Genomic DNA, 13,473 nt, shown 5'->3' with positions numbered 1-13,473 from the left:
CAAAAAAATGCATTTAATTTATTCGTTGTTGTGGCAACAATGGCTCATTTATTACGTCGCAGTTTAATGCTGGGTTCACACTACGTATATTTCAGTCAGTATTGTGGTCCTCATATTGCAACCAAAACCAGGAGTGGATTGAATACACAGAAAGGATCTGTTCACACAATGTTGAAATTGAGTGGATGGCCGCCATTTAATGGCAAATATTTGCTGCTATTTTAAAACAACGGCTGTTGTATTGAAATAATGGCAGTTATTTACTGTTATATGGCGGCCATCCACTCAATTTCACCATTGTGTGAACAGATCCTTGCTGTGTATTCAATCCACTCCTGATTTTGGTTGCAATATGAGGACCACAATACTGACTGAAATATATGTAGTGTGAACCCAGCTAAGTGTGGCATTTTGTGCTTGGCCATTTGCTAATACTCTACACTATAGATCCCTAATGGAATGGGGTCATATTAATATATGCCTACTGCATTATTGCTGAATAATTTAAAAAAATAGTGCTGTGAATTTTCTGAATTTTTGAATGAACATTTCAAGTAGTGTTCAATTCATAAAATTGCACAATCAGTGTTGTAGTCAGATAAAGATGTATGACATAACCTTCAGAAAGACATTTAAAGGTTTCTTAACCAGTACATTATATCATGGTGTCCAAAGAACATAAAGTTAACCAGTACATGAAAGAAATGATCATGGTGGTGTATTATAATCCAAAGCATCTACCATTTCTAATATTGCCTGGTCACCAATATTGCCTGGTCACTCAAGATAACTCCAAGGTTCCAGAGTCTGATGCACCAATAACTATACACAATAAGGCATCCTCTCTGCAGTGAGGTCCAGTCTGTAAGTATTTGGGTAATAGGTCATCAGTAGTGGGGAGCGAACTTGCTGAATGTCCAGATTCGTTAGACCCTGAACCCTCAGCATCTGACTCCCGGAGGCTGGAGAAGCCTATGGCTATACCCATGTTTTCCAGGACTCCCGAGGGCTGCATCTATCTTCTTGGGAAGAATTATTTGAGAGAGTTGATATCAAATACAATAAACACTTATATACCTTGGGTGCCACATACAGCCATTGGGCACCAATAAATCTTTAATCCCGTCATCATATTCCCTTTGCATCGATGATTTCTGAACGTAAAGACTAGCAGAGTAAGATGTGGTGATTCCAGAAAAATGGAGAACTTTATTGGCATGTAATGCTAGGCTCATGAGGTGTGATTGGGATGCTGAGTCATGTTTAGGGGTGTGATCTTGTAGGTCCTAATCACACCGCTGTGAGACAAACATTCATACTATATTTTTCAATGTAGTTCCCACTCGTCTGACTATGCAGTAAAAAGTTGTGTGTACAATTGACTTATAGTGTCCCTGGTTTAGCCCACTAAGGGCACGTTAACGTTATACCTATTGTGCCAGTTACCCAGTTAAAGGCGCGTGATACCTAGTGGGCCAGTTAGCCAGTAAAAGGCACTTGATATCCACTAGTGTGCCAGTTACCCAAGAAAAGGCATGTGATACTCAGTGTGCCAGTTGCCCAGTAAAAGGCACATGATACCCAGTGTGCCAGTTGTCCAGTAAAAGGCACATGATACCCAGTGTGCCAGTTGTCCAGTAAAAGGCACGTGATACCCAGTGTGCCAGTTGCCCAGTTAAAGGCACGTGATCCTTGTGTGCCAGTTACCCAGTAAAAGGCAGTGATACCCAGTGTGCCAGTTGCCCAGTAAAAGGCACGTGATACCCAGTGTGCCATTTGCTCAGTTAAAGGCACGTGATACCTAGTATGCCAGTTACCCAGTAAAAGGCACGTGATACCCAGTGTGCCAGTTACCCAGTAAAAGGCACGTGATACCCAGAGTGCCAGTTGCCCAGTAAAAGGCACGTGATACCCAGTGTGCCAATCTCTGCTCTGCTACAGCTTTATGCGTGATATGTGCGAATAACGTGACACTCTACGGACGCACATTTGAATCATGTATGTAACGATACGCAAGAAATACGAAGGAAACGTGTGAACATTGCCGTAAACGTTCGTAAAGTGTTCACAAATATTTTTCATTTGAAACTGCGGACAGTGGCATTATACTGCGATTTTGGGATGTTGGGTGCACCCAGGCATGCTCCCCCTAATGTCCCAGTGTCATTCCGAAGGTGTTGGCATCGTTTAGGGAGGTTTCATGGGGGACTTGGTGACCTTCAAGTGGTCGAAATTTGGATTTCCAAGTGCCAAGAATTTTTTTTCCCATAGACTATAATGGGATCGAATATTTGTTCGAATAGCCGACTCAATTCGAATTCTCGAAAGTCGAATATTTCACTACTTGCTCATCTCTATTGCTTAATTTTGTATAAAAAAAAAAAATCAAGATTAAAAAAATAAAATAAAATGTCACTATAATGGCTGATTGTCAATAGGATGAAATACGATTGGGCATATATCAGAAAACATTCTTGCAGTACCTACTTTCATACATTCACTATTTTATTATTAGTTTGTATCAGTTTGTAGTTTGTATTTTAGCTATTCATTGTTAGTATAGTTATTTACCAGAAATTATGCATTAATGACACCAAAACACTATGGCATGGATTTAGGGATGGTCCGAGCAGAGTTCGGTTCCGGATCGTACGAACCCGAACCCTCGGTTATTATTCCCGCTGTCTGCCCGCTCCGTGCAGCGGGCGGATCAAGCGGGAGGACCGCCTGGAAAACTGGGATACAGCCATAGCCATAGGCTGTATCCCAGTTTTCCAGGCGTTACTCCCGCTGGATCCGCGGGACAGCGGGAATCTGCTGCCGAGCGTTTGGGTTCATACGAACCTGAACCTTGGCAGGTTCGGACCATCCCTACATGGATTTATCAAAGAGAGTAAACTGCCCACAGCAACCAATCACAGCTCAGCCTTTATTTTACAAGAGCTTACAGTATATCAGTTTTTATTTTCTTCCATGGATGGTGGAATTATAAAATTCAAAAATATATACAAATATTTATTTATTTATTATTAATAATTCTTTTTAAATTATTTATTTATTTTACAGAATCTCAAATGAACACTCTCCAAAGCTTCAGATTCGGAGCCACAGTTACTTGAGGGCAGTGAGCGAAGTTTCCATTAACAGGAGTATGGACACCCTTGACCCATCGACCCTTCTTACATCTCCCAAATTCCGATCTAGAAATGAGAGCTATATGAGAGCCATGAGCACAATCAGTCAGGTGAGTGCTGTTCTCCCAACCACTTCACAATTCAATGGTGGGATTATAAAGCTCGCTATCGATCTGGAACATATGTACGGTGCATTGTGCATGTCCTACTTCAATAAGTTCAGAGGAGATTATAAGCATTCTTGGTGGAAGTAGTAAGCACTGTGTGAGAATTTACAAAAAATCCCAGATTTCTCAAAGAGGGTCTAGGTTCACACTATGTAAAAATGACATTCGTCTTTCATAACAACGGCCATCATTGTGCAAATGTCCGTTGATTCAGACATAACGGCTGTTATTTGCTCAATGATGAAAGATGGCCATCATTTTTATTTAGGGTGAACCTAGACAAAATACTGAGATTTCTATATGGTTTATATATACAAAGTCCATGGGAAACAGTAAATTTTAATGTGCAACTAGTCCAAGGACAGAGGCTCTGAAAGCTTGGAAACCTCAGCTACTGATAAAATGTAGTATTTAAAGCCTTCTAATGCTTTTCAATGCCTAGCTTTAACTAGAGAAGAGTGAAAGTGATGGGAGATATCTTTGTGACAGTCATAGCTCAAAGAACATTGTATTCCATAGGGGAGTTCTCCCATGCCTGCTTCTTTAGTATCGCCATACATTGTAGCCATTAACACAGCTGCACAATAGTAGTAGAGGGAAAAAAAACACCATTCACTCTTAGATGAAATGAATGTGCTGATAAAATATAGTGTTATCCTTCTATCTATGAGCTAAGACTCCCTTTGTCTAGTAGTTTCCAGTGCTATAGCAAACTGCAGGGAGAATATATGAGTTGTTTGTATTTTTATTTTAATCCAACTCTCTAATATGTTAATAGAATGACAAAATGACAATATTATATATTTACAATACACAATACACTGCCCACAGGTATATCTATTAGTTCTAAAGAATGATGCAAAAGTGTGCATGTATGACCAGAGCCACAGAACACAGCCAAGTACAATGTTTGACTGTTTCCGCAACTCCTCTATAGAATGAATGGAATGGAAGAATTGGGTCCACATATTAAAGGGAAACTATCAGAAGGTTAGCCATTGAACGGCTATTGTTTGTACAATATGTGAACATAGCTTAAACGGGGGGAAAGTTTTTCAAATAAAATTCTTCTTGGTGATTATTTTTACACAAGAAAAAACTGGCACAGGAAAGTGTAGACTTTTCTATATCCGCCGCATGTTATTTGTATGTACTTATGAGAACTTGTGTTTTCTCATTTTCAGGTTAGTGAAATGGAAGTCAATGGTCAGTTTGAATCAGTATGTGAGTCGGTTTTTAGTGAACTAGAATCTCAGGCAGTGGAGGCATTGGATCTACCAATGCCTGGCTGTTTTCGAATGAGAAGTCACAGCTATGTTCGAGCAATCGAGAAGGGATGTTCTCAAGATGATGACAGTGTGTTACTTAGACCATCATCACCTCCACGCACAACGACTACAGTGAGGACAATCCAGAGCAGCACCGGTTAGTACTGGCGTCATTTATTATCCTATTCTTTCTAAGGCTTTATTTTACTCATAGTAAGAAAGTACTAAGAGGCAGTCATTTCACAAACATAATAAACAGCTCTGTTATAAGCAATGCTTTGTTATGCAAATAGATCAATTTGTGTGGAAAATGTCTGTATATACTTTGCAATTACATTAGCATTACAAACATTTTGTTGTCATTAACATGTTATTTTACAATGTTTGCCATTCCACATTCTATCTATGCTTCCAACCAAGCAAACAGAACTAGTTTAATAAGGAATAATCAATAAAAAGCAGTTGTCACCTGATCGTTGTCTTTCAACAAGTTTAAAGTGTCATTGTCACTTCACAAAACTTTTGACATGTCATAGAGACATGTCAAAAGTTTTGATCGGTCCGTGTATGAGTGTTCAGACTTGTACTAATTGGAAGATAGAGTCGGGAGAAGACACACTGCAGCGCATCCTCTCCTTGCCGAGTCATGTGATCAGTTGGACTTATAATGGAGCTCTATGGAGCCCAACTGATCAGTTAGACTGATCGCGTGATTCTGCAGCGCGTCTTCTCCTGGCTTTATCATCCAATCACTCAGACCCGGACCGATGAAAACTTTTGATATGTCTCTATGACATGTCAAAAGTTTTCTGAAGTGACAGCGACACTTTAAAAGTCATCAGCCATCGCCCGTGCATTACTCTGTGTAATGGGTGATTAGTGGCCAGCGGCTAATTAAAGGGGTACACTGGCGTCTGTATTTAGAAAATATCCAAGCTCCCCTGGTCTCCTCCTGTCATATCTCTGCATCAATTACAGAGATGGGACAGCGCCAAAGTGGGCTGTCTTAGCAGAGACGGGTTTGTCTGTGGCGGTGGCAGCTGTGGTCAGTGGGAAACCCAGGGACACAGCCTTAGGACACCTGGGGAGTATGGAGAGGTAAGCATAACATCATTCATATTTTCTATATACTCATGCCAAAGTACCCCTTTAAAGCAAGGTCTGCACGAACATCGCTAACATTGTGTGTGCAGCCCTACCAGCAAGATTATCAAGCCGTGAAATAGCCGTGAAAAAGTGCCGATCTACCTGATTGGAGATTGCCAAACCTGTCCATCATGTCGTGTAATAAGGCCTTTAAGCTCCACCAATATTGGCTTCAGATTTATATCTAATAGTTACCGTATATTAGGCTAGGTTCACACTGCATTTTCAGCATCCGTTTAACGGATCAGTTTTTTTTTTAACGGTCAAAAAGTAGTGTCAACAGTACTTTATTGTGCGTAAAAAAAACGCATCTGTTTTGATCCAATTTTTTTTATAACGGAAGTCAATGGAAAAACGGATGCACACAAATGCATCAGTTTTTTGCAAAAAAACGGATCCGTTAAATGGATGCTGAAAACACAGTGTGAACCTAGCCTTAGGGTATATTCACACGAACGGGCTCGCAGCGAGATTCTCGCTGCGAGCCCGGCAGGTCCTGGCAGTTCCCATACACTACATACTTGCTGCAGTCTAAACGACCGCAGCGAGTATGTAATTATACCGCCCTTAACCCCTTCTGCTCCGCCCGGCTCCCCCGCTGTAAGCATACATTACTTGTCCTTGCTGCACGGGTCCGGCGTCCTGCTCTCCCGCCCGGCCAATCAGTGGCTGCGGCTGGGAAACACACTGATTGGCAGGACAGGAGAGCAGGACGCCGGACCCGTGCAGCAAGGACAGGTAATGTATGCTTACAGCGGGGGAGCCAGGCGGAGCAGAAGGGGTTAAGGGCGGTATAATTACATACTCGCTGCGGTCGTTTAGACCGCAGCAAGTATGTAGTGTATGGGAACTGCCAGGACCTGCCGGGCTCGCAGCGAGAATCTCGCTGCGAGCCCGCCCGTGTGAATATACCCTTAGACAGATTTATATCAGTTTAAAAATTCAATGTAAATGTTATCTATTAAATTGTTAACTGTTTAACTGATAAGATGTTTGGGGATTTGAAGCTTTTATAAACTTATAGTATAAAATTATTCATCATAGAAATGTATACTTAAAATTGACATGATTCCCATACAGTTGGCTGAAACTAACAGACAACAAGTAAATAAGCAGAAAATTTCTTTTAGTTCATAAAGGTTTATTAGGTATATTGAATGCTGTGCTAGCTATAGCAGATCAGCTGCCATAGGGTTATATTTAGAGATGAATACTGATTGCACTCCCTGTGTGATACTACAATATAGTTATAAGCCATTAGAAACAGGAAAAAAGAATAATAACCCAATGTAAAAATATACCACATCAACACCATTTGTTTCAGGGAAAGAACAGAATACTAATGACCTGAACGGTTGCTGCTTATTGATCCAAGTCTATGGCAGAGTTAAAATTTCAGCACAGATTCTCAATCAATAAGTTAGCTGAAGGTGAAGAGGCAAAGGCAGAATAAATGGGAGATGTGTAACGTGTCAGTGCCATCCCTTAAATGATGGGTTTAATCACTTTACTTATGAAGTCCTTTCCAGAACTTGTTTTCCCTTTCAGTAGCAGATACGATTATGAATTATCCATAATTAATGAGTAAGCGAATCAGAATATTTTCTCATTTGCATCCCCTTAATCATAGAGTGATGACAGCAAGGAGACGCCATGCCAAAAACATTCACATGGAATATAAAACAGATGTTGTTTTGGTACTCTGTGATACTGAGAGGATCCGTGAATGATGCTTGCATGGCTCAGAATAACTTGTTATTTCGTGTCACTATCGGGGTGGCATGTTGATAATAATTATTCTTTTCACACCCTGAGCCTGCTGGGAATGCAATATTTTTGACATAGGACATTTGACAGGATTTGAACTCTTCAAAAAGTGTTTGCTCATGTAATCGAGGAATAGATCACTTAAAAACTGAAAGTGGCATTTGTATTTAGTCTATGCGCTAAAGCTTCTATCACTCATATATTGTGGTGGGGGGGAGTTGTGAGATGTCTTCTACCTCAGGGCTAGAACAAGAAACAACTAACGCAAGCAGCGCTGCTACTCTATTACCTAGGCGCTAGTGCAGATGAAATAACTGCCTAAACTTACTGTATATGAAGTAACACCAGTTTTAACGGGGTTATCCAGCGCTACAAAAACATGGCCACTTTTCCCCCTACTGTTGTCTCCAGTTCAGGTGCGGTTTGCAATTAATCTCCATTTACTTCAATGGATCTGAGTTTCAAAACCCCACCCAAACTGGAGACAACAGTAGGGGGAAAGTGGCCATGTTTTGTAGCGCTGGATAACCCCTTTAAGAAACCAAGACGGGCAGTCTAATGTGTGTAACTTTTCTAATGGGGATTGGAGTGTATTTTGTTCCAATAGCTTGTGACTAATTCATTAAAATGTAGCACTGCCATAGTGAGTGCCATAGTAAGTAAAAAGTCGCCAAAAAGTTGCAAAATTGCAAAAATTGGGTAAGCATATTCACCTGGTACTGACCAGACGTAGGCCTGCACCTGTTTGTGCGACTTTTTTAAAAGTTGCAAATTATAAATTGGGCACTTATCCCGGATTATACGAACTTTTGGATGAATACTCAAAACAGGCAGATTAAAAAAAGTTCCATCAAAAAAAAAAATTCGCCCGTCAAATACTGGTTCATAAATAGAACGTAGACCAAAAATTAGTGAAAAATACAATTATTCACCAAAAAATAGGCGCAAAGCCCTTGTCTGCTACAACCTGACAATACCCTGCCAGACTGTAGAAAACTAAGTAAACAGTACATTTAAAGTGTCACTGTCCCTTTTGAAAATGGAGCAATGTTAAATGTTTTCATTGATCAGAGTCCAGATTTTCAGACCCCCGCCATCATGAGACCCAAGAGAAATGTTCATGTAAGCCCTTTGTAAATGGCTTGTTTAGGGATTATATATATATATATATATATATATATATATATATATATATATATAATTATTATTATTATTATTATTATTATTATTATTATTATATTTTTTTTATTTTATTTTTTTATTCAAAATTTTATTAGTTTTACGTCACATGGCAACAGAGTACATGTAAGATATATATATATATACACAGTATATTAGAAAATGTACCCGGCGCTGCCCGGGTGTAAAGTGTCTGTGTGTTAATTAGATTTGTTCCATGGTCACCCAGGGGGCAAATCTATGCCCTTGTTTTTTTTGTTTAAGGGGAAATCACCAGGAGCCCTATATATCCCTTGTAACAGTTTGGGGGGTGAGCTCAGGTAATTAAAATCACAAACACATGATTAAAAACGCAAGTTGGATACAAAATACAAACTAGAAAAAGAGAGACATATGAAACCAGACTTCAATTTATAGTACAAAATATAGTGTGATCATACATAGTAAGTGAGCAATATTAATCTGTTGCTGTACACACATAACTTTAGAGCAATATTAGTATGTTAAAATTAAGTCATGTCTAGAATTTAAACCACAAGGAAATCTGCTTCCCAACCTGAAGATCCAAAAGGACTCTCTATTAAATAATTGGCATCTTAGAGAGCCCCCTCTTTTTGACGGGCATATTTTTTCTATACCCATCACTGTTAGAAATTGCACATTTCCCCCATGGACCTCTCTGAAATGTTTTGTTAAGGATGACACATTAACCACCTTGTTCCTGCAATCTGAGATATGTTTACGTATTCTAGCTTTGAGGCTGGTCGATGTGCACCCCACATATTGCAAGTTGCCCTGTGTGCACATAGCTACATACACTACATATGTGGTATTGCAGTTAATGTAGCTATGTATTTTGTACATGTTCCCATTCAAACAGGATTTAATTTCCTTGGAAACTGCAACATGTGAACAGGTTAGACATCGTTGATGTCCACACCTGTATGATTCCTTAACATCTAACCAAGTCTGATCCCTCACCTTATCCCTTGTGTACAATAATGGAGACAGGGCCATGCCCAAGGTGAGCCTGGTTATATACAACATTGGCAGTGTTATATACAGCCTGGTTATATACAACATTGGCAGTGATATATACAGCCTGGTTATATACAACATTAGCAGTGTTATATACAGCCTGGTTATGTACAACATTGGTAGTGTTATGCTGAGCCTGATACAACATTGACAGTGTTAGTGGGGTCCTGTATACCTGTAGTATATAGTTGGTGGAGGTCCTGTATACCTGAAGTGTATAATTCTGGGGTCCTGTATACCTGTAGTGAGTAGTTTGGGGGTAACATAAATAAGTTTATAAGTGAGACATGTATCTATATTTTTTTTATATATGACTGGGGTGGTGTACACATGAAAAAGTAGTGATACTCACCTACCACATTCCCCTGCAGCTGAAATTCTGTTGGCTCCCAGTTATTGCTCATCACCATTTCTTCCTGTACCAGCCACAATTCTACTGCGTGTGAGTGACTTAGCAGAGAGTTCCTGCAGGGATTCTGCATCACAGGAACCAGGAAGAAGCAGTGACAAGCTGGAACCAGAAGTTGTCACAGTGCCAGCTTTGGGGAATTGGGGTAGGGGCATATCACTTCTTGTTTTTTGCATAAGTAAATGAAAAAAGAAGCCCTGCAGCAATCACTGTTATAAATTGTCTTCTTTATTGGCCACGTCCAATCAGAACAAGTGAGATGGTAACAATTTGTATGCTTTACATTAGCTTCATCACAGCCTACCTTCACTTCATTTTTTTTTTACACCACCCTGAATTCCCAAAAAATGTTATCCCCATGCAACCCATTTAATGAAATAGCTGGCCTCAGGAAAAAGGCCTTAAAGGGGTGTAAAAAACACAAAAAAAAACTTCCTCTAAGAACTCTAGGACTCTAATTTGCCCATAGCAAACAACCCACAGCTAAGATTTCATTTCTAAAATCGTTCTGATAAAATGAACTCTGAGCTATAATGGGTTATAGGAAAATCAGGTGGCAACATCAGAGCCAATCTGTTTCTGTAAACAAAACTTAACACACATTTACACAATTTTCTAAGCAGGAGAAGAAATTATGGAAGCCTATGGGAGAAACAGCATAAACCCAAAGAAAGCACCACAAGTGAAAAAAAGGCTTTGTTTGTGTGGTGTATTTTATGGCCCCAATTGACTTCCATCTGACATCTACTCACAGCAGTTGTCAAGCACAAAAGAAATCCATAAGATTACACCAACAGTCACAAAAATGTGGCATTTTTCTAAAAAAAAAAAAACATTAGTTGTGACCCAAGCCTTAGGCTCTCTTGCAGTCAGCTTTGCCATTTGAACCCACAGTCATGAGAATGAATCAGGGCAAAATACCTAATTTTTAGGGGCAAAACTACAGCCGTAGCAGCCATAGCGGCTGCTACAGGGCCAAGGACATGAGAGAGCCAGGTGACCCACTCCTGCAATACACTGGGCCCCCTGAGCCGTCATCATTTGCAGCACCCGGTGGCCGAGCAGGCCGCCTGGGTGCTGCAAATGTGCCTTTTACTGCAAGCACTCCTGACTAGCACTTACAGTTAAATGTTAAAGTTTATCACTACACTTAACCCGTTAACAACGCATGACGGGTATACCCGTCATGCGGCTGTTAAGGGGGATCAGAGAGGGCTCCCGGCGTGAGCCCTCTCTGCAGCCTGCGGTCCCTGATTGCTATGTGTAGCCAGGGACCGCAGGTATTAGCCAACGGGGCTGATCGCCGCTGCCGGCTAATTAACTATTCATTTTTGGGTCTGGTCCTGTGACATTGGGGTTGCAGGGCCGTTCCATGGCCTCCCTTCCCTGCACGTGCACGCTTTGCGGGGTTGGCGGTCGCTGACCGACACGGTGTGGAGTTAGCGTAGGGACCCGTGTGGACCAGAGGACCTGCGCGGTGGTACACGGGGCAATATGGCTTGATCAATTCATATACAGACACTCTGGTGTTGATTTTTAATATAGGCCTAGCGGCATTAGTATCAGCCATAGATGGGATGTGCAGCGGTTCCATTCTCTCCAGTTCGTAATTAACTATTCAAATGCAGCTGTCAAAGCTGACAGCTGCATTTGTATAGTGTATGTGGCCCCTGTCCCTGGTGTCTAGTGGGGGATCTCCCCCCCGCGATGTGATTGTGGAGGGGAGATCCGTTGTAATGAGCCGGCTGGGGCTCAGCGTCGGAATGACGCTGATCCCGGCTCAGCAATTCATGTAGATGGTCTGCAGCAGACCATTATAATAGAGCACCAATCTGATGGATCATTGCTCTATTATATACACAACATTGATCTCAATAGGAGATCAGTGCTGTGTATATAGAAGCCAGGGGGCTTCTAATTACTGTGAGTGAAAATAAAATAAAGTGTTTTTATTAATAAATAACCCCCTCCCCTAATAAAAGTCCAAATCCCCCCCCCCTTTCCCCATGTTATAAATAAAAATAAATAAATAAAATAATTGCCCAAACTATTAAATGATTATATTCCTGATCTCGTATGGTAAACGGCGTAAGCGCAAAAACCCGCCAAAGTGCAAAATTGTGCATTTTTGTTTACATTAAATCCAGAAAAAATGTAATAAAAAGTGATCAAAAAGTCGCATATATGCAAACAAGGTACCAAAAGAAAGAACAGATTGTGGCACAAAAAATGACACCTCACACAGCCCCATAGACCAAACAATAAAAGCGCTATAAGGATAGGAATAGAGCGACTTTAAACACATTTAGTTTTTTTTTTTAAGGTTGAAATTTTTTAAAAGCCATCAAATAATATAAAAGTTATACAAGTTACATATCGTTGTAATCATACTGACTTGAGATACACAGATACCATGTCACTTTTACCATAGGGCAAACGGCCTAAATACGAAACACCTCGAAATAAAAGGAATTGCACCTTTTTTTCAAATTTCAATGCACATGTAATTTTTTTCTGTTTTTTCAGCATACTTTATAGAAAAAATAAGTCTGTATTTGCAAAGTGTAATTGGTGTCACAAAAAATTAGGGCTCATGTGGGTCTGTAGGGGGAAATATGCAAGCGCAGTGGCCTTTTAAACATGAGGAGGAAAAAACGAAAGTGCAAAAATGAAAACTAGCTCCGTCCTTAAAGAGTTAATGGATTTCTGGTGAGTCGGGGGGGGGAATCAAATGTTTGCTATGGAGTCCAGTCATTTCTAGTTATGCCCCTGCTTATTTTACCTTTAACTAGCAAGCAATCAATAAGTGTACATTATATATTGTACATACCTACAAATGTCTACTTATTCAATGCAGAATGATATATACAGAGAAAGAGAGAGAGAGAGTGGAGATAGATAGATAGATAGATAGATAGATAGATAGATAGATAGATAGTAATTTCACATAGAATAAAATGTCACAGTAACCAAAAACCTTTCCTGCTTTTATCTACCCCCAGTAGAAAATGTTCATCTTTGTGACTTTTCTTGGTGATGCGTGGGAGTGTTAGAATTATTTGAAGGTGTTGTGCTGCAAATGTATTTTCTTCAGAAAGCTCCTTTGATAATAGTGGATACTGCTATTTACTGAGTAAATTGTGACGTGGGCTTATCACTTGAAATCCTTCAGATGATATAAAATGACTGCGATGACTATGCTGAGATATATTTTCATTGAGTAATTTACAGCCGGGTTTAAGGTATTTTCCGGGAATACAATATTTATTATTTTAAATATAAATTTACCTTAAAAGCGGTTTCCCATTAGTTTCCATGGATGTCTGACTGTTCGTGTCCACCACAATCTCAGGAGGGGGGACCCT

The 13,473-nt window shown here is 40.1% G+C and overlaps 1 protein-coding gene across 3 annotated transcripts in view; it reads left to right on the top strand.

Moving 5' to 3' along the window:
* The window catches only part of DLGAP1 (DLG associated protein 1), a 172,098-nt gene that overhangs the window by 52,392 nt on the left and 106,233 nt on the right, over positions 1 to 13,473 (top strand). For all 3 annotated transcript variants that reach the window (XM_069957736.1, XM_069957738.1, XM_069957737.1), the window contains exons 3-4: positions 3,067 to 3,244; positions 4,486 to 4,726. In XM_069957736.1, the coding sequence (XP_069813837.1) occupies positions 3,067 to 3,244; positions 4,486 to 4,726 (419 nt within the window). The remainder of the gene's footprint in view (positions 1 to 3,066; positions 3,245 to 4,485; positions 4,727 to 13,473) is intronic.

The sequence above is a fragment of the Dendropsophus ebraccatus genome, chromosome 2 (genome assembly GCF_027789765.1).
Source record: "Dendropsophus ebraccatus isolate aDenEbr1 chromosome 2, aDenEbr1.pat, whole genome shotgun sequence".
Taxonomy (NCBI): Eukaryota; Metazoa; Chordata; class Amphibia; order Anura; family Hylidae; genus Dendropsophus; species Dendropsophus ebraccatus.
The sequence above is the reverse complement of the archived record's forward strand: the minus strand, read 5'-3'. Positions and strand labels throughout refer to the sequence as shown.